Below are 22,556 nucleotides of genomic sequence, written 5' to 3'. Positions count from 1 at the left end.
TCGCGCAGTACGTAGCCGGCCGTGCTAATCGGAGGTGCGAAGGGGCCGTGAATCGACACGTTTGTTCGCATTACAGCGTCATTAATTGCCTGTGTCGGGCTGGCGGAGGGCGCGTACGACACACATTTTACCTGCGCGATCTGACCCCAAAAACAATCGATTGCGATGAGGCACGCCGGTTGCTTCACCATACTTTAACCATACGGGTCAGCACGGGCTGCGAAAGGGTTGGCCCCCAGGGCCCGTTCGGAAATGACCCGCCGGCGGTGTCGGCCCGAACCACGGCGCCGGGAGAACTCCTCCCGAGAGCTCTCGCGATGTATTTAGAAGTCGGTGAGCAGCGCCTTCCGCCGCGTTACGAGTAAACAGCCAGCTAAAGATCACGTCAACGAGATATATATTGAATTTGACTTAAATGTGCCTTTCATCCTGCTTTTGACAACAATTACGAATACCGTGAATGTTAAATGTGGCACCGGCTCCCAAGTTATGAAAGCCTATGAGGCCCCGACAAAAAAAAAATGAATTACAATGTCGGGATTGGCGGCTTTGTTTCACAATTAGAATTTTTGCATTCTTCCCACGAAGATGTCGGATGCACCGTGACAGTGAAGAAATGACTGCATTTGACAGTGCGCAGCATGCGACGTTCCGCTCTGAGCGCACCGCCACAGACCGTTCGTGCTGTACACACTACAAAACAAGCGCATTACACAGAGATAGAGAGGCAGGTGTCACATCGTGCCTTGATTGTCCGTAACAGCGGTGAGGCACCTCCTGGCTCGTGGGCATTCGCAGCGCCGCACGACCCCGTGTCGTCGTTTCACGTGGCCCGCCACTTAGACATTTCACGGTGGGGTGGTGCAATGGATTCAGAGATTCAGCGTTCCCCATCATGCCCCTCGCCAGTTCGCGAGGCCCCCCCTCCCGACCAACTCCGCGGGGAAGCGAATGATCCAGCCAGCGACTACAAATTCCGCGAGCTCCATCTCCACGAATACTTGGTCTCAAACGCACGCGCTCACTAATGAATACGTGGAAAACTATATACATATCTATATATATTCCCGTCGCTGCAAGCATCTTAGCTGCACCAATCGGGTACTAGTGGGGGGGGGGGGGGAATTGTTTTTCGACGTGGCAACGACGTCGCCGCGTTTCTAATTACCGGTTGAGATGGCCGTTTGGTGTGACGCAGTTGTTCCAAGTTTCATGTTGATTCGGTTTAACGAGGCGGGCGCTAAATGAGACCAGGATGAAACCCGCTCCCCCCCCCCCCGCGCCCCTCCCCACCTCCTCCTCCCCATCTCCTCCACCTCCTTCGCTTTCGTTCTTCCTCCATTATCTTCCCCTGCCCATATAAAAGTCTCATGCACCAGCTTGCGGTCTCCCACATTTGTGGGGGACCGCGAGCCCCAAATTCTCCTCTCCGCTCAACGCGGGAGCGTAGAGTCTGGGGACTTTTGTCCGTGGAGTTTCTGAAATACAATTTTAAAAAATACATTTTTAAAAGAGAGATTGGATGAGCTCATTTGCAAGTGTAATCTTCCCAACACATCAGTAGTAAGTCGACCGATTACTTTAAGAAGCAATTCCAACAGACGGCAAAGACCACTTCTTCGCCCCGCCACTCCCACCCAACCGAGTTAAATGATAAACGTTGTTACGGACTAATTGCATTGATAATACTGGTTTTTTGGGGGTTAGATGGCGACACGCCAATTAGTAAGGTTTGTCACGTAAACAGAACGTGCCAATTCGTAACTAGTACAGCACACCGGTGTGTTGGAAAGCAAAGCCACAACATTTACAATCCGAGTACAGAAATTAAAACTGGCTTCATCAGGCAACAGCCAGATCTAATCCCCCCAAAAAAACCTGTATTATGAATGATATTGGTTGCGAAAGCCTACGTGTTAAACTAATTTGCGTTCGTTTAGCTTTTTTCAGTCATGTTTTTGCTGTTGTTTTGTTTTAATATCGGGGTCACCCCTCAACCCCCATCTCCCAGGATAATCAAGACGTGACCGTCGTGGGATGAGCGTCCTGTGCAGCTACCTCATTTGCAAGACGCGCTAGCGAGCGATGAAATTACAGAGTGGCGGCTGCGGGCATTGCGGGCGAGTCCATTTGACGGGTTCGCGTTTCTCTCTATCGTCCACCAGGCCCTTTGCTCAGCGTACGATGCCATCGCCGTCTCTGGGATCGACCCCCTCGGGTTGGCCAAGTCTGCACTGCATCTTGGGGGCGTGGGGATGAGGTCAAAGGTGAGCGTCAAAAGGTCAAGGATAATAATTGCGTTCCCTTACGAGAATTTACTGCCGAGATGTCGAAAGGCCCAAATTCAGGGTCGCGATTCGGGCACCCACAATTCAATTCACGGATCGAATAATTTCGTTAACTTACCGGCAAACGTAGTGGCCACTAGTCGTAATAATACTTTCATTTTAGAAATAGCGGTTATTCATGCCAACAGCATCCCACAACGCTGTACATTAATTATATATAAGGACCAAATCCCATATACACGTTTGGCTATGTACGGCGCGATAAAAGCCCAAAAACACGCAGTGCATACATACCGAGCAAACGAAAACCCTGCTACTACCAAGCAAAATAAAACAATTTTAATAAATAAATTGAACCAAAGCACAAACAACAATAAGTTATCAGAGCACGAACTCCTCGAATGCCACATGTTACAAATTGAACGATGTTGATATTTGAGCACCTTATTAACCCTTTCCCGTTCCGATGACGTACACGTTCGTCATCAGTTTTTCTTCTGATGACGTACGTGATGACGTATGTCTATGTCATCAAAACGAAACCGAAAGGAAAATAAAATAAAAGTATCGCCACCGAGGCTCCCACAAGACCACGCGGCAGGGTGCGTGGCACAGTTTGGCGCCAGCTATCGTAGAGTGCAGCGGTCGTGCCACTACGGTTCTCTGCGGCGAGCACAATGGCGCTGCTACTACACCTTTCTAAATCAAATTAACGCTGACCCGCTTGCGCGTTTCCGAGATTCAATGGTGAACGGGACAGCACCCACTCTGAAACTTGATTAAAAGGGGTTCATAATTGTCGGTACCGTGAGCATAGGAATGGATTATAACATCGACCGCTGCCCTTAGGACTCAGGGGGGAGGTGGGGGGGATAGGGAAGCGGCTCGCTCGGGGCCTCAATTATGGACTCAGACTATTGTCCTATCATCTCATATAGTCCCTGGCACGTATTAATATGCTACACAGTGGAAGTGGGGGTCACAAAATGCCAATTTATTACTACTAAACCCCAATGATCCGATCGAAATCCCTAATTTCGATTGGATCATTTGGGGGGGCACGTGCCACCCCACCCCCACCCCTTTTTTATCGCTTGCGCTCTGTACCGGGCTCTTGTAAAAAAAGAAATAATATATAATACAAAAAATATAATACAAAAAAATTACAACTACAAGATACACACTCTGGGGGGCAGTGTTAATTTCGTTCTCGTATTTCGCGATGACAATTTTCATCAGTGAGGTGGTTGCAGTCCGAGCAATCAATTTTTCTCAGATGGGGTACCTGATTAGCATTTATTCTCACTCACTACCAAGGGGTTATCTTAAAACTAAACTATTTATTTTCATTTTACCATGATAGGCCCCACTGAGCCTGGCCACAAATGATAGCCCAACGAAGTGGCTCGTCATCATCACGTGTAAATGTAAGGCGGCCAAATACTCTAAGCGCGTGATGTCGATTCTAAATGCGGAGGAAAAAACCGGAGGACCCGGAGAAAAATCCAAGCGACCACGGGGAGAGAGAGAGACACGCAAACACCAAACATACGGGCATCAGGGTCCGGATCGAACCCACGATCTCCTGCGTACCTAGCGAGGTAGTTAACATCTCGCCACCGCGGCGCCCCATCCTTCTCTTCCAACTCCTGCTGCGGGCAGGTGCCCACCGTGCAGGGCCGCCGGGGCTGCACGCTGGCGTTCGCGTGCCGCCAGGCCGCGCTGGCGACAGCTCTCCTCGCCACGCTGGCGGCGCGGTGGTGGGTGATGGGCGGCGGCGCTCCGGCGTTCACGCCCGACGATAACCCCGCCGCCTTCGCCGACGGCCTGCTGACCCGCGTGAGTACCGCGCTGCGTCGACGCCGTTTAGTTCTCGCCCGCCCGGGGTCGTCCCTGCGTCAGCCGGGATCTCAAACCTTTCCCGTTTCCGGTGTACGTACGTGTACGTACGTGTACGTCATTAGTGCACAATCACTCTATCGTTACCGAGGCTCCCACAAGGCCGTGCGGGAGTTTGGCGCCGGCCATCGTAGAGTGCGGCGGTCGTGTCGCTACGGTTCTCTGCGGCGAGTGCAGTACGACGTCTTTAAGAGCGACGGCGCTACTACGCCTCTCTAGCGCCGAACCGCTCGTGCGTCCCGAGCTTCGGCGGTGAACGGGACACAACCCACCTGCACCCTGCAACTGGCAGGCGTCTCGGAACGGGAAAGGGTTAAGAGCGACCGAGGTGCGGTTTGCTGTCGGCGAGCACCCGTTAAGGCTGACGTGGGCGCACATAGTTCATAGTTTCATTTATTTTGGTATGGCCCTGTGAGCCATTCGGCTCTTGAATCGGATGCAACCGCAACAAACCAAAAAAAAACATGAACGAGAAAAAAACATCTTAAAGTGATTATGTGAGAGCGACGCGTGGATCGTCGCCGTGCGCGGCTGCCTTAGCCCTCCCCCACCGGCTTGCCGATGCCACGAGGCGTGCGGGGCTCTCGTTATTTAATGGCGGTGAGTGACTTAAGCGGCGGAGAGCGTCGTCATAGACGTGACGGGCGACCGCGGCGTGTTCCCGAAGTTGATGACGAACACCACCCGTACCGCCCCCCCCCCCCCCCCCTCAAGAGAGTGCGATGAGTCACACGGAATGAAAGGACGACGTTCGTTGATTCATCGCCGAAGTTGAGTGCATTTAGAAAATTAATACATTTTGCGCCAGCCAGCCGGTCGGCCTAAAGCGTTTTTATATTATTTTTTTTTCAACAATAACAAGTGTTCTCTATTTAAATAATGAAAATGTCTGGCCCCAGCGATGTTCGGGCAGAATGTCTAAATCTTAAACAGTCTTGCGCGATTATGCATTATTCATTGCACCTAATCTTCTGCCAGCTGTTCTTGTTTACGAGTCTCACCACCAGCGACCAAATGAAACATCGGCGCAACTTGTTATATCTGTCCCAATGTAATGCCAATAAATACTTTGATAAATCAAAGGAAAATATGTTAAGAGGCAATGATACTCACCTACCGTTTACAGCAGCCCAGAGGCAGTGGTGGGAATTCCACATTCCCTACGGTGGGGATGAGTCTCTCCGCAGGGCAAACCCACTGTTGATGCCCCCACAAGGTTGCACTCAATTTATCAACCCCCGGATGTATCTGTGTATCTATGCATGTTGAACTCATTTCGCATCGTGGGAAGCCAACCATGTTATAATTGGAAGGCGCGAGGGGGGGGGGAGAAGGATAACAAACTAAACAACACAAAAATAAATTCTAAAGAAATACATTTTCAATGTAGAGCTGATCAGCCCGACCGCTGAGCAACCGGGCCGGATAACTCAGCGCTCCCGACTGTCGTAATAACTGGCTGTGCAGGGAACACATCCTGTCCTCATCCTGTCCTCACCCTGCCTCCTCCACCACCACCGCTGCTGCCACTGCTCTTACCCTCATCTGGCACGGTCAAAAGTCCACCGCGTTTTTTTAAATTTCTACTCTCGGTTCGCGTGTCCTCACGACAGAGCTGGCATTTGGTAACGTTGGCACCCCTGCCCCCCCCCCCCTACCCACCTCTCTCTCTCTCTCGCTTCACAGGTGGTGAACTACAATTACCTCTACGCCCTCAATGCCTGGCTGCTCCTCGACCCGCAGTGGCTGTGCTTCGATTGGTCCATGGGCTGCGTGCCGCTCATCTCCGCCGCCTCCGATTGGAGGATCGTGGCGCCGCTGTGCCTGTGGCTGGCGCTCGGCGCCCTCTCGCTGCGCGCCCTGCGTGCCCGCGACGAGTCGGAGAGAAGGTGGGGGTCGGATAGAAGGTCGGAGGGGGGGCCGTGGGGAAGGGGGTGTGGGTTGGGTGGGGGGGGGGGCATACAGATTTTGAAAGCAAGATTTATTGAAACGTTATTTTTTTTCCTCTTCATTACGAGCGGCTGAAAATGTCAGGATGTCTGGGCAGGCAGTCTGCCAGGACATGTTTCCGCCGAGTCAGTTTTTCGGCGGGGCAGAATCTTGGATTGCTTTGTCATTGTTGTCCTTCTTGTTGTTGGTGTTGTCGTCGTCGTCGATTTCAGCCTGTCACTTTTATCGCCGGGCAAAAGCCTCGCCCAAATGTCCCTCCATTCTCTTCCTTCTAAGACGTTTGGCCAGTGTGGAAGAGTAGGCCAAAAAACACCCCTCTCTAGCGGGACTCTCTTGAACACCCCTCTCTAGCGGGACTGGAGGCACCTTCTGCCAGCAGTGGCATGAGAGAGAAATTTCAGGGTCGCACCTTTCCCATCCTTTCCTTTGGTATTTGCCGCCTGGTAGCGGGCACTCCGAACTCTGCGATGTCACCTCCAACCGCCCTCTCTCGGCTCTCTCGGCCTCCACTCCGTAGTTAGTTTCGTCGCTCGTCTCTCGTCAGCTGTTCCCGTCACGTGGCCTCCTGCCCCATTCCCCCGTGATTTCCTCTGCTTTCACAAAAGCATTGGTGACCCCGGTTCTTCTCGTTATTTGTTCATTCCTTAACCCATCGCTTTGGCCTTCTCCTTACGATCGATCGACGGCCGGATTACCCGGCGCTTGATTTGTCACTGAATGATTTCCCTGTCGCTGGTTCGACCGCAGCAAGGTGACAGGTGACTAGCGGTAGCCGCAGCCATGGAGAGAGATATCCTGGAGCGTTGGTGTGCCGGATACGAAAATATTTTTCCGGGTCAACGAGCCGAGTTAACCGAGCCGAAATTTTTCTTCTTAAGCCCCTGGGGGATGACTTCCGTGGCCACCTCAGTGGTGTTTTCTGTAGAGAAAGATCAAAGAGCGATGCCCCCCCCCCCACCACTGTCAAAGGGCACTTGAAATGTAAGTGATATTCAGCCCTGAAAAGGCAACGTTCGGGAAATTAACAAAGACAATCAAAGACGAAGAGCCCCGATTGAATTGGTCACGGCGAGAGTGGCCAAGTTGGCAGAATAGAGACCGATCTGGCTCCTCACTGCCAAATGTTGGCGCGTGAATTGAGGTCTCCTGTCCCACGGTGGAAATGCCGTAAGTCATCTGCAGAACTCTGTCGAGAACAAAAGAGGATTGCCTTTTAAACGGAATGGGGGGGGGCGGCTGGGGGGTGGGGGGGGGCATTCATTTTCTGTCCGCAGCCCGGCACCCCCTCCAACCCGAGCAGTCGTGAAAAAAATGCCGCATTCCCGTGGCGGTGATGAACGATCCTCGAGGACAACTACTGTTGACCGTCCACAAAGTGGTACTCATTTTACTCAACCCTGGGGGGGTGGCAGGGGGGGTGATGATGGGCTGAGTCTACCCCCCCCCCCTCCCCATCAGGGAGATAAACAATTATTTATAATACCAGGTAAGGTAAGGCCCACTGAGCTATGTAGCTCTTTTTTTAGTAGCGACCTGGACACAAATGATAGCTCAACGAAGTGGCTCATCAACGAAGTGGCTTTTACTGACTTCTTGCCAGGCCCCCCTCGCTAAAAAGAGGTTTTCTAACCTCGAGGGTTTTTTTTTACCTGGTTAAATAAAGGTGAAATAATCATCACGTGGAAATGTATAGCAGCCATATACTCTAAACGCGTGTTGTTGATTCTAACCGTGGAGTGAAAAACCAGAGGACCCGGAGAAAATCCACGCGATCACGGGAAGAGAGACACGCAAATACACAGCAGGCGTCAGGGTCTGGATCAAACCCACGGCCTCCTGTATACCAGGCGAGGGAGTTAACATCTCCTAGCCACCTTTCAACTGAGACGTCTCGTTGTTCGAGGCGCACACTCAGGCCGCTGGATAACCGACAACACGCTTGACAAATTCGTCCCGGTTCCTCAATTACTAATTTAGTTCCAAAACAGGAAGGGACTTCAACACAGATTCTGGAAAATCCCAGTGATGAAGCTGCTTGCAATCGTCACGGCACTCGAATTGTAAACGTTGTGGTTTTACTCTGCAAGCACACAACCGGTGTGCTGACGTAGTAACTAATTGGCACATTTTGTTTACGTGGCAAACCTTACTGATGGGCTGTGCCTGGTGGTGGCGGGTTAACGACACATTTATATTTACGCAATCTTACCAAAAAAACCCCTTTATTATTGATAATATTGGTCGCGAAAGCAGACTAAGTGTTAAACCTGTATCCCCAGACTCATCATCGAAACCCACTCGTGATTTATTGAAATATTACGCTTGTAACCACGGAACCACCGGCGATTCAAGGATAGTTCCAGTTTACAAAAAAACCAAGTCGGCGTTTTAAAACATTTCATGGAAGAGAACTAACAGCACGGGAAAACGCCACCTCGCTGCCATCTGCGAGTCGCACAGCAAAGAGATACTGAGCAAATGTCGGAGAGTCTGCGACAGTGCACGTTTGCATAAGGTAAAGAGTGGTAAATAATTGGGTTTTTGACTGCGGAAAGCAGTACACGCTGTAGTCGAGTGTGTCACGTGCTGGTCTTAATAGATGGGTATCATCGATACAGCCGGGCCGATGTGGCTATGCACGCGGCTTGTGGAGGCAGCAGCGAGGATTGGCAGATCGCACACACGTTTTGCACAAACATCCCTTCCCGTGTGCGTCAAGGAAGTGCCTTCGCCTGGCTCACTAGGAGGCGGTACGGCAAGTCTGGACCACACCTGTTCTCTCTGCGTGGGATACAGCGTTTCCCCCTCGCACGCGTGGGTATTCTCCGAATGCTCCGGTTTCCTCTGGCGCGTATAAACGCTCATTAAATTGGCTGAAAACTTCAAAATATATACTTTCATATACAAGAATAAAAACAATGCGTGCGCGTCCGCGCGTCGAGGATTGCGCGGTGCCGAGAGATGCGATGGTAAACGCCCCATCATGGCCGCCGTCGTCACCGTCATTGTTTTTGCCGGAACTCCGCCCTCGTCTCCCCGCGCGGCAGGCGGCTCCTGCTGGCGCTGGTGCTGCTGCTGGTGCCGTTCGCTCCGGCCGCGAACGTGCTGGTGCGCGTGGGGTTCGTGCTGGCGGAGCGCGTCCTCTACACGTCGGCCGCGGGCCACGCGCTGCTCGTGACCCACGGCCTCTCCCGCCTGGCGCGCCGGTGCCCGCGCCACAAGGTTTCCGCCCGCGCCGCCCGTTCGTGGGTTCACGCTCGCCCGCCGGGGACGCTGCCGGCGACGCCTGAACGGCGCGACCCAGAGATCGCCGCTTACATTTCCATCTCCCGGCGCCGGGCCGGCGTTTCTTAAATCGCCGCGACCGCCTTTTGTCCCCTCCCTTGCGGTGGAAGTGGGCGCCGCCACTGGGCAGGTCGCGTGCTCGGTTAAGTTGCGGTCACTTCCGCCCCTTCAAATATTCCCTCCTCCAGATCCCAACGGTGTCGCGAAGTGGCCACCGCGACCTCCTAAGATCTGCCCGAATGATCTCCCCTCTCCCCCCCCACCCCCACCCCCCAAATTTGGTCTCAGCTCTTCTTCCCCTTTGCCTCCGGACTCGTGGAGTCCACTCCATCGCCTGCCTCGGCAATCTGCCCTCCCCTGCCGCCGAGTGGAAGGCCCTTTCGCCGGCAGTGCCGCGATCATTCGCGCACGTCCGCGCGTTGAGAATTGTGCGGCGCCGAGAGATGCCGGTGTGCGCTCAAACGACTCGCGACACGAACGCTCCGTCGTCACCGCCGCCGCCGCCGCCGTTTTGCCGGAGCGTCGCCCTCGCCTCCCCGTGCGGCAGACGGCTCCTGCCGGCGCTGCGCCGTTACCGCCCATTGTCCCACTCACGGTCCACTCGGCCGCTGTGCGATCGCCCTCGTCCCGGACCTCTCGACTGCGCGTGACGTTGCCGCTGCCCGCGCGGGTGTGCAGAGGCTCCTGGGAGTGCTGTGGCTGCTGCTGGTGGCGCTGCACGTGTCGCGCAGCGTTCACCGGAGCGCCCAGTGGCGCAGCGAGGAGGAGCTCTTCTCAAGCGCGCTGCACGTGTGCCCGCGGAACGCCAAGGCACGCCCCTCAGCCAGCGGCACCCGTCGCGCTAAACGGAAAAGAGAGGCGAAGCGAGCGGTCGCGCCGGCGTGTGTCTCCCGAGCGGCGGTCATTGTACGGGCGGCGACTCTGCAGCGTCGGGGAAGGAGGCCCTTCTGCCGGCAGTAGCGCGAGCGAGCAACTGCGGGGCCGCCCCCTTTGAACCTTTTAAAACGACGGTGCGCTCGGGACCGCGCGGGGCTCGCGATCGCACGCGTGACGACGCCGTCGCCTTGGCCAGCGGGCGCGAACCCATTGAGCGCCCGGGTTTTCTTTGCCTCCCGGGCCTTTGGGGCAAAAGACTCTCCGGTCAACCCGCCCAGCGCTCAGCAGGCGCCGAGTCCCCACACGTGCGACTCGACCTCACGCTCAAAATTCGGTCGCATTGAACGATCTTTACGAGAGGTTTCATGCTCCCCTGCCACCCCACCCCCACGCCACCACCCCCTCCGTTACAGACTGACACGCGTTGTTTATTGAGAGTTAAATGTACGCATGCACGTCGAGATTGTTTCGCACCGTACGTAGCCAACCGTGCTAAACGAATGTGCGGGGGAAGGACAAGAAACTATGGGTCTCTGTGTGAGTGTCTATGGGTCTCTGTGTGAGTGTCTATGGGTCTCTGTGTGAGTGTCTATGGGTCTCTGTGTGAGTGTCTATGGGTCTCTGTGTGAGTGTCTATGGGTCTCTGTCTGAGTCTATGGGTCTCTGTGTGAGTCTATGAGTCTCTGTGTGAGTGTCTATGAGTCTCTGTGTGAGTATCTATGGGTCACTGTGTGAGTATCTATGGGTCACTGTGTGAGTCTATGGGTCTCTGTGTGAGTCTGTGGGTCTCTGTGTGAGTATCTATGGGTCTCTGTGTAAGTCTATGGGTCTCTGTGTGAGTCTGTGGGTCTCTGTGTGAGTATCTATGGGTCTCTGTGTGAGTCTATGGGTCACTGTGTGAGTCTATGGGTCTCTGTGTGAGTGTCTATGGGTCTCTGTGTGAGTATCTATAGGTCACTGTGTGAGTCTATGGGTCTCTGTGTGAGTATCTATAGGTCACTGTGTGAGTCTATGGGTCTCTGTGTGAGTCTATGGGTCTCTGTGTGAGTCTATGGGTCTCTGTGTGAGTCTATGGGTCTCTGTGTGAGTCTATGGGTCTCTGTGTGAGTCTATGGGTCTCTGTGTGAGTGTCTGTGTCTCTGTGTGAGTCTATGGGTCTCTGTGTGAGTCTATGGGTCTCTGTGTGAGTCTATGGGTCTCTGTGACTCTACGTATGCACGTCGAACTTCTATAGCACCGTATACAGCCAACCGCACTCATCGGTGGCGCGGGATAAAAACGTCGTTGTAGCGTTGCGGAACCGCGCGCTTGTGCACGATTTTTCTTCCTCGTGCTTTTGTATAGACGTCGCGACTGTCCTCGCGCACGCGTCTGTGAACCGCATTGACGAGCTTGATGTTGGCGTCGGGCCCCAGGTGCACTACAACATTGGGAAGAACTCGGCGGACAACGGAGACGAAAGGACGGCCATCGCTTACTACGGACGGGCGCTGAGGTAGCTCTGCTGTTCGTCCGTCGTGATGTCCGTCGCAGAACGAAATGGCGGCGATGAGAGCGGCTTCGGTGTGGCCCCGGGGCAGACGTCCGCGAAGATTTATTTTTACACGGCTAAATTCCAGTTTTAAGAATGAAAACTAACGATTTGACGGTCATGTGACGAACATTGGCAAACCTGGTGGGACTAGTGCCGTCCTCTCTCGTGTCGACCAGGTCGCTTGAATGGACCTCAGCGGTAGCTCTGTGATATCCGCTTCCTTGGGCTCTTGCTAACGACGCCGGGTAACCCCAGCGGCATTTGCTTAATGGGCCGAACCGCTGCTGATGAGACTCGTCTGCACGTGTACATGTTTACATGCACGTTGAACTTCTTTCGCACCGTACGTAGCCAACCGTGCTCATCGGAGGTAGGGAGGAAGGACAACAAACGAAACACACAAAGCAGTTCTCAAGAAATGAGTTTGTCAATCTAAACTATTTAAAAGTGCATAGCTCCAGCGGCTTTCTAATATCGGAAGGAAGAACGTTCCAGACGGCCGCAGAAGTGCACCTGAAAGCGCTGCGCGAAGCGCGGTGACCACCGCCTTTGATCTACGGTCAGCCACAAGCCGCCGCTGCGAGGATGACCAGAGTGGGCGCGTCGATGGTTCAAGCTCCTTGAAAAACCTTGACGCGCGTTCCCCCGTTGTTCCCGTGTGCCCGCCGTGCCCCTGCGCCGTCCGCCCGCCCGCAGCCTGCACCCCGCTTACGTGCAGCCCATGAACAACCTGGGCAACATCCTCAAGGGCGCGGGGAAGCTGCACGAGGCAGAGCAGCTGCTGAGGAGAGCTGTGCAGATTCAGTACGCCGGCGCCGCCGATGAAACGGATGCTCAGCTCGCTCACTCGCTCGCTCATTCACTCACCTGCTCGCTCAACTCAACTCAACTCAATCACAAACTCGCTCACTCACTCTCTTGCTCACTCACTCACTTGCTTGCTCGCTCACTTACCCACATACTCACTCGCTCGCGCACTGCCTCAATCACTTGCTCACCCACTCGCTCGCCTACTCGTGCACGCTCGTTCACTCACTCACTCACTCGCGCACTCACTTGCTCGCTGTCTCACTGTCGCTCGCTCGCTCACTCAATGATGTTAACACTCCTCCCCCCCCTCCCCATCACCGACCCGGCAGACCGGACTTTGCGGCTGCCTGGATGAACCTGGGGATCGTGCAGAACAGCCGGGGAGATTTCCTCACGGCTGAGCAGAGTTTCCTCACCGCCCTGCGTCATCGCAAACAATACCCCGACTGCTACTACAACCTAGGCCGGCTGGTGAGGCCCCAAGCCCGCGCGTCTCCTGCTGCGTGCGCCCGTGCATGCGATGTGGTAGTGCAGCGTTCAGCGCGCTGCGCCCCGAATCCGGCGACCCGAGTTGGATTCCCTCTCACGACCAATGACACTGGTAGGCCGCCAGCACGACACGCGGCCACCCTTTGTGCCCGAGTGCTGACGTTTACACACCGCGCAATGTACTCATTCAAGGCTGTGTAAACCTAGGGGATGCCCAGGACCGGTTCGGATATCCATCGCGGATGCTGGCGGTGAGCGGGAATCGAACACGGGGTCACCGGGTTCACGCCACGCCACAATTGTGTTTCGAAAATCAAAAGCCCGCTCGTAAATTCGTAAATGAAGTCGTGGACCACAGCCAGCGTCGTGGGCTGTGGGTCTCCCACCCCTGGTGTGTGTGCGTGCGTACATATGGGTGCACGTATGTGCGTACGTACGAGCGTACGTACCCGCATGTGTACGCACTTATGCACCGGACAAAAGACGGTCACCGCATCGCGCGCTTTCGGATGCGCTTTCTGCGCCCGTCTGGAATGCTCTTCCTTCCTATATTAGCAAGCCACATTACCTATGCCCTTTTAAATCATCGTCTAGTTTTCAAACTTAATTTCTTTCAAGCTGCTTTTCGTGTTTAGTTTGTTGTCCTTCCCCCGCACCTCCGACCAGAACGGTTCGCTACGTACGGTTTGAAAGAAGTCGAGCATACCCACGTACGTACGCACGTGTGTATCGACGTGCGAGCGTACTTGCGTTAGCATCCACGGTACGCACGTGCGTACAAGCCCGCGTGTCCGCTGGCGCGCGAGCAGTACCTGGACGTGCAGAGGCCGGCAGACGCGCTGGAGGCTTGGCGCACCGCCACCCTGCAGCAGCCATTGCACCGACTCGCCTGGAACAACATGGTCGTGCTGCTCGACAACTCGGGTGAGTGGGGGGATCCCGTGGCATCGCCCCCCATCCCCCCCCCCCCACACACACACTTCCTCCTCCCCCCCCCACACACACTTCCGCCAGGTGAGGGTTGCTGTCACGCACGCGACACGAATCCCACGGGCCGCTCGACGTCACTTTCAGCGAAGTGCCCCGGTTCCGTCAAGAGAGACGGGGCTGGGGTTTGCTTTACACCTGTCACCTCTGTTTGGTGGCAGCTGCTTGTCCTGGGAAATGTTTTAGGTCCTTCGCGGGACATCGAAAGTCCTGGCTTTTGTCAGCTGCGTGATGATAGTAACCCTATGGCCAAATCACCCGGAATGCGCCCGAACACAAAACGAAACTATGAACTGAACTATTTTTTTATTTTACCAGGCAAGGCCCACTGAGCTATGTAGCTCTTTTTCAGAAACGACCTGGCCACAAATGACAGCTCAACAAAGTGGCCTATCGCGTGGAAATCTATAGCAGCCAAATACTCGAAACGCCCGACGTCCATTCTAAACGTGGAGGGAAATAACCGGTGGAGCTGGAGAAAATTCCACGCGACCACGGGGAGAACATGCAAGCTCCGAATATACAGCAGGCGTCAGGGTTGGGATGGACTCCACGACCTCCTGCACACCAGTCGAGGCAGATAACATCTCCTAGCCTCCGCGGTGCCCACACCGTGTCTCAGGAGCGAAGCATGCTTGGCGTGACTGGAAGCCACTAATGGTGCCGGTCATTAAATCTCTCCTAGGGGGGCGCGTTTGCGCGTCCTGTTACCCACGATTGAGTGTGTGTGCGTGGTTGTGTCGGTGCGAGAGATCTCAAGAGTGGTGCTTGGATGGGCGACCACCGATGCATGAAATGCGCTGAACAGACAGCGTGTCTTCTGTTCAAGCCTACGCAGCACCCGTGGCGGCGTTGGCTGGGTAATGTGGCGCCAGGCTACCACGCGGTCACAGACTTTGCCTCACCGCTGCGCAATATTTCCAAATTCCCACAATGCCCGTGGCTTAGGGAAGCCGGGCGGCTGTGAACTTCCTCGCTTTCCTCCCGCGATTCGCTGTCACGGTTCGAAAACCAACTTCCCTTCGAAGCTCGAATCCCGGTCATTTATTTCAGGCCCGGCACGTCACACGCTGTGCTGCGCTCGTCCGTGAACGGACCGGGGGCCCGCGAGAGCTCGCGAACGCAACGGACGTTCAGGCCGTACCAACCCCACGGAATACCGCGCCGTACCCCGAGCGACCGAGTCGCGCGACTCGGTCGCTCGCAACTGCACGAGTTGCACGCGTGTGGCGTCCCTGCGACTGGAGGTTGAGTTGCGCGCTGATTGGTTGCGCAGCTGCTCGTCGATGAGTGGGCCCGGCTCGCGAGTAGACGGGTCACGATCGTCACCCACGGCCTTCGCCTCGCTTTTGTCATCTCGTCTTTTTTTGTCCCCCTTCCCCCCCCCCCCCCCCCCCCCCCGGATACCGCTCGTGAAAGCCGACCTTTGGACGTAAATCGTAACAAATCCGCCTCTCCTGCCCATGACCACCCCCCCCCCCCCTTCGCCCTGCCCCCTCCCCGGTGGCGTGCAGGGAGCATGGAGGAGGCGGCGAGGATCGGCCGGCTGGCTCTCCAAAGTGTCCCCGGCGACCACGGCCTCCTCTTCACGGTGGCCAACGTGCTGGGCAAGATGGGTCGGTTTCAGGTGACCTCGAGCGCCATCCAGAAGTCGGCGGGAGAGGGGGGGGGGGGGTGTAGCGGTTATCTGGACGAGCTGCGAACCCAACGAGCCGAGTTCGATTCCCGCTCACGGCCACCAACGTCGGTGACGGTTGTCTCCGCCGGTGTTGGGCCACCCCCTAGGTTGGCTCAGCCACGAATGGGTACCTGGCGCGGTGTGTAAACATCGCCACAAGGGGAGACAAAGGCGGCCGGGCGTGGTGTTGGCCACCCTCCCCCTCGTGTGCCGTAACGGCCTTCATAGGTGCTCGCTAACAGCACTTGCCCCAACAGTTCGTTCAGGCTACATGGGGGATCTTTGTCTTTGATGGGGGGATCTTTGTCTTTGGTGGGGGCGTAATCCGTTAATTTACCCCGTCTGGCCTATTTTATATTCATCGCAAATGACTCAGGGGCCCCCCCCACGTGGCCTTCTGCCTCGGGCTTCTAGCCCAAGGCCTCGAGGAAGTCTCTGTCATCGTCAGCCACGATCAATCCACTGCTGGGACGAAGGTCTCCCCAAGCTGCTGCCGGCCTTCTGGAAAGGGTCCTCGCCTGTGAGCGCACCGGCAGCTCACGAGCATCGGTTCACGCGAGCCCCGCCTCGGCCGCCGATGAGACGCCGACACGTCGAAACCGACCCCAAAAGTTTGCTTGCGTCGAACCGACGCTGCTCTCAAGGTGCACTCCCAGAAGGCCGTGTGGCCAACGGGTTCTGTAAAAACCCGCCCCCCCTAAAAAGAAAAAAACACGTTAATTTGTTTCACGTGCGGAGACAGCCACGCGCGCGGGAAAGGGAGGCATTGTCATCAATTGCGCAGCCAAGCGAATAAGCAAATAGATCGCCACGCGCGAAACGCCGAGGGCCTTGGGACGCTCGTTTCAAGGGTGGCACTGTGAGCCACTTCCGCAACGCTCGCCGCAGAGTCGAGCGCGCTGCGGGACTTCCAAGGCCTTATCCCGCTGCCCACTTCCTCCCTTGTGGCTTTGGCACGGTGCCCCCCCCCCCCACCCCGCTTAAACCACGTGGCCCTGACTCACGCTTTCAAGGATATCCCCGCAGTAGAGCCGAGCCGTGCGGTTATTTATTTAACCGACCGGTTAATCTGACCCGCCAATCGCAAAGTACTACGGTGAGCTTCTTTCGCGGCCGTACGTGGCCAACGGCGCTAAACGGAGGTGCCGGGGGGGGGGGAAGGACGGCAAACTAACGATTTAAAAGTGCACAGCCCCCAATGGCTTCCTCATATGGGAAGGAAGAGGCGCTCCAGACGGCCGCAGAAGCGCACCTGAAAGCGTCGAACGAAGACGGCGGCCGCCGGTCAGCCGAAAGCCGCCGCGAGGATGATCGCGTGAAGATGGTTTACTGCTCCCTGACGAGACGAAGGCATTCGAGCCAGCAGCCAACCGTGGTCGCGGAGATTGTCTGGGTGCGCTGGGTGCGCGCATGGCATCGTGGCACCGACGTTCGGATGCGGATCACGAGGCCCGCTCACGTGACGCAACCAGCCGAGCTTTTTGTCGAACGCCTGACGACGCTGGCTGTAATCTCCGGCGGCACGTCGAATCAAAACCGCCGCCGCAGAGGCACCAACACGGGCGCGGTCAGCGGCTACGGAGGTGAACGGGCACGTGACGCCGTCACCTCCCTTATGCTCGTCGGGCCCGTGCACGTTCGGAAACAACGATGACCCTAAATATATATATAATTAAAACAATAAAAACATGTATAACGGGCGACGTTTCGGGCAACGGCCCTTCAGAAGCACGGCACACGGATTGCCCGAAACGTCACCTATTACACGTACATGTTTTTTTCTTCTTGGCCGCACGAAGTGCCACACGAGCGTGTTGAGCTTCGTCGCCGTTAACCGCGCCTGTGCACCGCTGGCGACGCGGCAGCGGCATCGCCAAGTCATTCCTGTTCGCGTGTCGTCGGTGCAATTCCGAGCGTGCAGCTCCACCACGCTCCTTTGTAGCGCCGTTCAAACCGTGCCCCTCCGACGCGTCAGCGTCAACGGTTCTCGCGTCCGCACGTCATCAAACTGGAACAAACGAGGAACGTGCCACCAACGCATTGCCGCAACAACAGCACCAGCAGCAGCAACATAAGTCACCGTCTCATTCGTTTGTTAAACAAGAACTTTTTTTCTTCACGGATTCAAATTTGCAAGCGCGGAGAGAGTAGCGTGAGGGTGTGTGTGTGTATATATTCATGCATGTGTGTGTTCGTGTGTGTGTGTGTAGCGGTGGTGTAGCGGTTAGCGCTACGCTGCGCTACGAACCCGGCGACCCGGGTTCGATTCCCGCTCACGGCCACCAACACCAGTGACGGTTATCTGAACCGGTCCTGGGCCTCCCCTAGGTCGACTCAACCTCAAGTTAGTACCCGGTGCAGTGTGTAAAAATCGCCACTGGAGAGACAAAGGCGGCCGGGCGTGGTGCCGGCCTCCACAGGTGCTCGCTAACAGCACTTGCCCCAACAGTCTGTTACAGGCTACACGGGTAACCTTCGTCTTATTTGCGTGCACATCGCGGAGGATAAACGCGCGCCTCCTCCTTGTGTTCCGCAGGATTCTGAGGGCCTCTACCTCCAAGCTCTCAAGGGGAACCCGAACGCCGCCAACTATCACGGCAACCTGGGTAGGAGGTTCCTCCGATCGCGCGCGATGCTTTGTGTGTGCCTGGTATCCGTCCCGTTTTATTTTGGCCGGCTGCGTTGACCGACTCGCCTGGAATGCTCCATCCCTTTTTCCCGTCGGACTCCCCAGAGTTATAAAAAAAAACACACACACACACTTTTCCCTTTTCCCGACGGTACTCTCGTCGTTTCGGGAACGTCGTCAGATTTTCGGTTTCGGAATCCGTTTGCCCTCCCGTGCGCCCGCGCCAGCGCGCCCGCGCCGCGCCAGCGCGCCCGCGCCAGCGGTTCAGCGCGCCGCTCTGCTGCTGCGCTACGAACCCGGCGAGGCCGAGTTCGATTCCCGCTCACGGCCACCAACACACCAGCGACGGTTGATCCTAACCGGTCTTGGGCCTCCCCTAAGTCGACTCGGCCTCAAATGAGCACCCGGTGTGTGTGTGTGAACGTCGTTTAGGGAACGTGTCGTCTGTGCTCCCCACCGTTGTCGCCAAACCCGCGCGCTAGTGACCCCAGCGTGTCGGAGTGCGGGGTCGCAAACGACCCCGCACGGCATTGAGGAGGCCCGCGCGTGCTCATCCAGCGGTGGAGTGCCAGACAGGGGCCCGTACTCCTTGCATCATTTGGATGTTGAGAAGCCCCGGGGAGCCGGTTGTCTCTGAATTGCAATTCCAGGCATTGAAAAAGTGGATGAAAGGCTAATTCGAGCGATATCGCAAATTACTCATTTAGGGTTGACACGTGGCAATTTGTGTCAACTTCCACTTTTTCATCCTTGCAGCAGCGGCGGCTTTTGGCTCAGCCATCGAACACAGACGGTGGTCACCGCATCACCGGGCGCTTTCAGATGAGCTTCCGCGGCCGTCTGGAACGCTCTCCCTTCCTATATTTCGGAAGCCAATGGGAGCTGTGCACTTTTCAACTAATTTCTTTAGAACTGCTTGTTGCTGTGTTTAGTTCCTTGTCCTTCCCCCCGCACCTCCGATTAGCACGGATGGCTACGTACGGTGCGAAAGAAGCTCAACATACGTACCTATGTAGATGCATTTCGCGCCCCCTGCTTCTGAAACCGTTGCGAACTTTCGTGACGGGTCGTCCACCCCCACCCCCCGCGCCGTTCTCACCCGAACTTGGCGAGCCGCCGAGTTTCGCGTCGACTAATCGGAGCGCGCCGATCGCTGTCGCTCGCCAAGGGGTGTTGTACCACCGCTGGGGCCGGCTGGAGGAGGCGCGCAGGAGCTACGAGACGTCGCTGAGGATGGAGCCGGGCGACCCGGGAGTACGGGACAACTACGGCCTCCTCCTGCGCAGGCTCGCCCGGGACACGGCCGCCACCGTGAGCCCTCCCCGCGCCGATTGAAGGAAACGTCCACCCGGCACTCGCTTGGAACCTTAACAACAACAACAACAACTTGCAATGAATTTGTATAAAGCGATGCTTTTTTGAGTGAAAAAACACCGCTCCCGATACGGCGATCACGGGCGTCGTTGTGGAGAATCGAAACAACAAATAAGGAAACGGGGGCCTCTAGTCCGCTTGTCACGTGCTCCGAAGGTGGACGCTTGCGAAGGGAACATTTTGTGTGGCGCTCGTTTAGCCCGTTTAGCTCAAAAGCTCTTTCTCAACGACCGCCCGGACGATTAGCGGTGTGCCGGGGGGGGCCTGGATGTGAATAAACGCCACCACCGCGTCCGACCTTTTGCTCCGCGGGCCGGGAGCTTCTCCGGGAACTGAACGTTGCTGGGGATCTTCCGTGGGAAGGCGAAGAATCTCCCGGAATCTTCGCACATCGCGCCCGAACCGGTGACGCGGTTGACAGGAAGCGTACGTCGGAGAGCTGGGTGATGCGGTGAACTTTGTTTACAGTCGCGTTTGGCTAAATGCGTTTGCTTCAACAATCATTTTAACACGTGGGCTATCGCCTGATGGGGCTGGTTGCAATCCACCGGCGAAGCGTCATTGCAAATGTTGTTGCGGGTTTACTCTGGCGTGCAGGACTCGTGACTGATTGTCACGAGTCCTGTTCACGTGACGAGCCTTACTGATTGGCTGCGTCAGGTGGTGGCGGGTTTAACCGCTCAACATATATACTTTGCGCGATCTAACCCAAACAAAGAACCATTACTATGAAACAATCATGTTGAAAGATGATTTCGTGGAATGTTTACTCGCCGCGATAATAACTTTTTGTTAATTGTTGGGGTTAGAGGGGACGAACGCAGTCGCGTTTTTTTCTTGATTAATTCCTCAAATAGAATAGTGACTTGCGCAGCGGTTAAACGCAAGTGGGTACGACAGGGTTTCCGATTCACACTTTTGCCGCGTTCGAATCATTGGCGTTGTTAACTCGACTTTAAGGTGTACGTAAAATGATTGGAATGGATGAAAAATATATACGTTCTTAAAAAAAAAAACTTACTTGAATAGCTAAACTAGAAGATGCGTGTGCGTGTATGAGCAGTGGTGCAGCGGTTAGCGCACTGCGCTACGAACCCTGTGACCCGAGTTCGATTCCCCGCTCACGGTCAACACAGGTGACAATAATCCGAACCGGTCCTGGGCCTCCTCCCCGAGGTCGACTCAGCCTCAAATGAGCACCTGGTGCGGTGTGCGGTAAACATCGTCACTGGGGAGACAAAGGCGGTCGGGCGTGGTACTGGCCACCCACCCCCTCGTGTGCCGTCCCGGCCTTCAAAGTTGCTCGCTAACAGCACTTGCCCCAACAGTCTGGTAAGGCTACACGGGGGATCTTTGTCTTTTAATATTTCGTTTGTATGAATCATGTGGCGATGCTGCTGCTGCATTGGCAGCGTTGCACAAGCACAATCGACAACAACAAAACTCAACATACTCATCAACAACAACACTTTAGCCTTAAAAAGTGAAAGGATGTATAAGCGGTGACGTTTTTGGCAACGGCCCTTCTTCACGTGCGATGATGGTGGACCATTGCTATAGAGAAGGGTCATTGCCTGAAACGTTGCCCATTACATATGTGTGTGTGTGTTTCCTTTCCGGCGGTGTTGTTGACGGTGTTTGTTGTTGTATAAATGCATTTTTAAGATGCGGTGAATGTGTCGTTTGAGTCTTACACGCGATTGGTTCCATCCAATTACTCCGCAGTTTGATTCGGAACGCGACAGCAAAGACGGCGCTGCTGATCGCATCGCGGTCCGCGATGCCTGCTGCGATCTCGTTTTGTAAAACTGATTAAGCTACTTGCCTTATGCAAATAAACGCTGGGCAATTCGAACTTGTGTTGAGCCGTGTTTTCGTCCTATAATTCCACCCGGCGCATGTTGGCAAAGACCTTGTCGCAATGTTACGACGGCGCGCGTTATCCCATCGTCATCGTCGCCGCCGCCGCCGCCGTCGGTCATCGCCGTCGGCCGTAAATCTATCCGCTGCTAAGTAAAGGCCCTCCCCGCGCCGACGCCACCCGTCACCACGGTCCTGCCACGCCGCTCGGTCCGCCGTCTCTCCCCGTGACACAGCGGTTGGCACCCAGGACCGGGTCGGATACCCGCCCGCGAGCGGTTCCGACGCGCGGAGCGAGCGCGTCGGAACCGCATCGCCGCTCGCTCGCTCGGTACGTCATTGGGATTCGGAGCCACTGACAAAACTCCGCCGTCCCGACTCCTCCGTCCCGGCCCCTGCGCTCCTCCTTCTCTGTGTGTGCGAGTTGGCGAGCGATTTGGCTTCTCGGAATTCACTGCTAAAAAAAAGGCATTCGTGCAGCCAGCGTCGTGGTATCACCGTGCACCCGTCCTTTTTCAGGAATAATCATATAATAAAACATTTTTGGGGCGTTCCAGTCCTTTTTAATTAAAACCCCCAACCCATCAGATTAGGCGACGTCAATCTCCGAGCCCCATGCTTTGTTGCCGATGCTAAATTATTATTATTATTGAGGCTGGCTCCCCTTGTGGCATTTATTACACTTCTAAAGTTAGGAGATAGTCACGGTGACAGCCATACAATGCGGCCTTATTAAGGTAACTGATGGCGGGGCTCACGTGATGGTATGATATGCTGTGTACACATAAAGTGATAAAGACGTGAAGCTTCAGGGATGCTGCTGACACAGTGGTGCAATGATGAGCAACGCTGGAATTGCAATCCAGAGGTCTCGAGATTCCGTGTGAGCAATCCACC

General features: G+C 55.4%; 1 protein-coding gene across 2 annotated transcripts in view; it reads left to right on the top strand.

Annotated features, from left to right (window-relative positions):
* The window catches only part of TMTC4 (transmembrane O-mannosyltransferase targeting cadherins 4), a 60,838-nt gene extending 39,184 nt beyond the window's left edge, over window positions 1–21,654 (top strand). Inside the window, exons 7-18 of one of the 2 annotated variants that reach the window (XM_032977933.2) lie at window positions 2,166–2,267; window positions 3,951–4,127; window positions 5,874–6,076; window positions 9,185–9,359; window positions 10,101–10,232; window positions 11,714–11,793; window positions 12,529–12,636; window positions 12,972–13,113; window positions 13,941–14,055; window positions 15,633–15,745; window positions 18,333–18,402; window positions 19,594–21,654. In XM_032977933.2, the coding sequence (XP_032833824.2) occupies window positions 2,166–2,267; window positions 3,951–4,127; window positions 5,874–6,076; window positions 9,185–9,359; window positions 10,101–10,232; window positions 11,714–11,793; window positions 12,529–12,636; window positions 12,972–13,113; window positions 13,941–14,055; window positions 15,633–15,745; window positions 18,333–18,402; window positions 19,594–19,760 (1,584 nt within the window). In that variant the 3' untranslated portion in view covers window positions 19,761–21,654. The remainder of the gene's footprint in view (window positions 1–2,165; window positions 2,268–3,950; window positions 4,128–5,873; window positions 6,077–9,184; window positions 9,360–10,100; window positions 10,233–11,713; window positions 11,794–12,528; window positions 12,637–12,971; window positions 13,114–13,940; window positions 14,056–15,632; window positions 15,746–18,332; window positions 18,403–19,593) is intronic. The other variant, XM_076054084.1, reaches the window with a different exon arrangement.
* Window positions 21,655–22,556: the final 902 nt, after the last annotated feature.

This window comes from Petromyzon marinus, chromosome 64 (assembly GCF_048934315.1).
Source record: "Petromyzon marinus isolate PM22_M1 ecotype Great Lakes invasive population chromosome 64, UKy_Petmar_22M1.pri1.0, whole genome shotgun sequence".
NCBI classification, from domain to species: Eukaryota; Metazoa; Chordata; class Hyperoartia; order Petromyzontiformes; family Petromyzontidae; genus Petromyzon; species Petromyzon marinus.
Note: the sequence above shows the minus strand (reverse complement) of the source record. Positions and strands in the feature narration are given on the sequence as shown.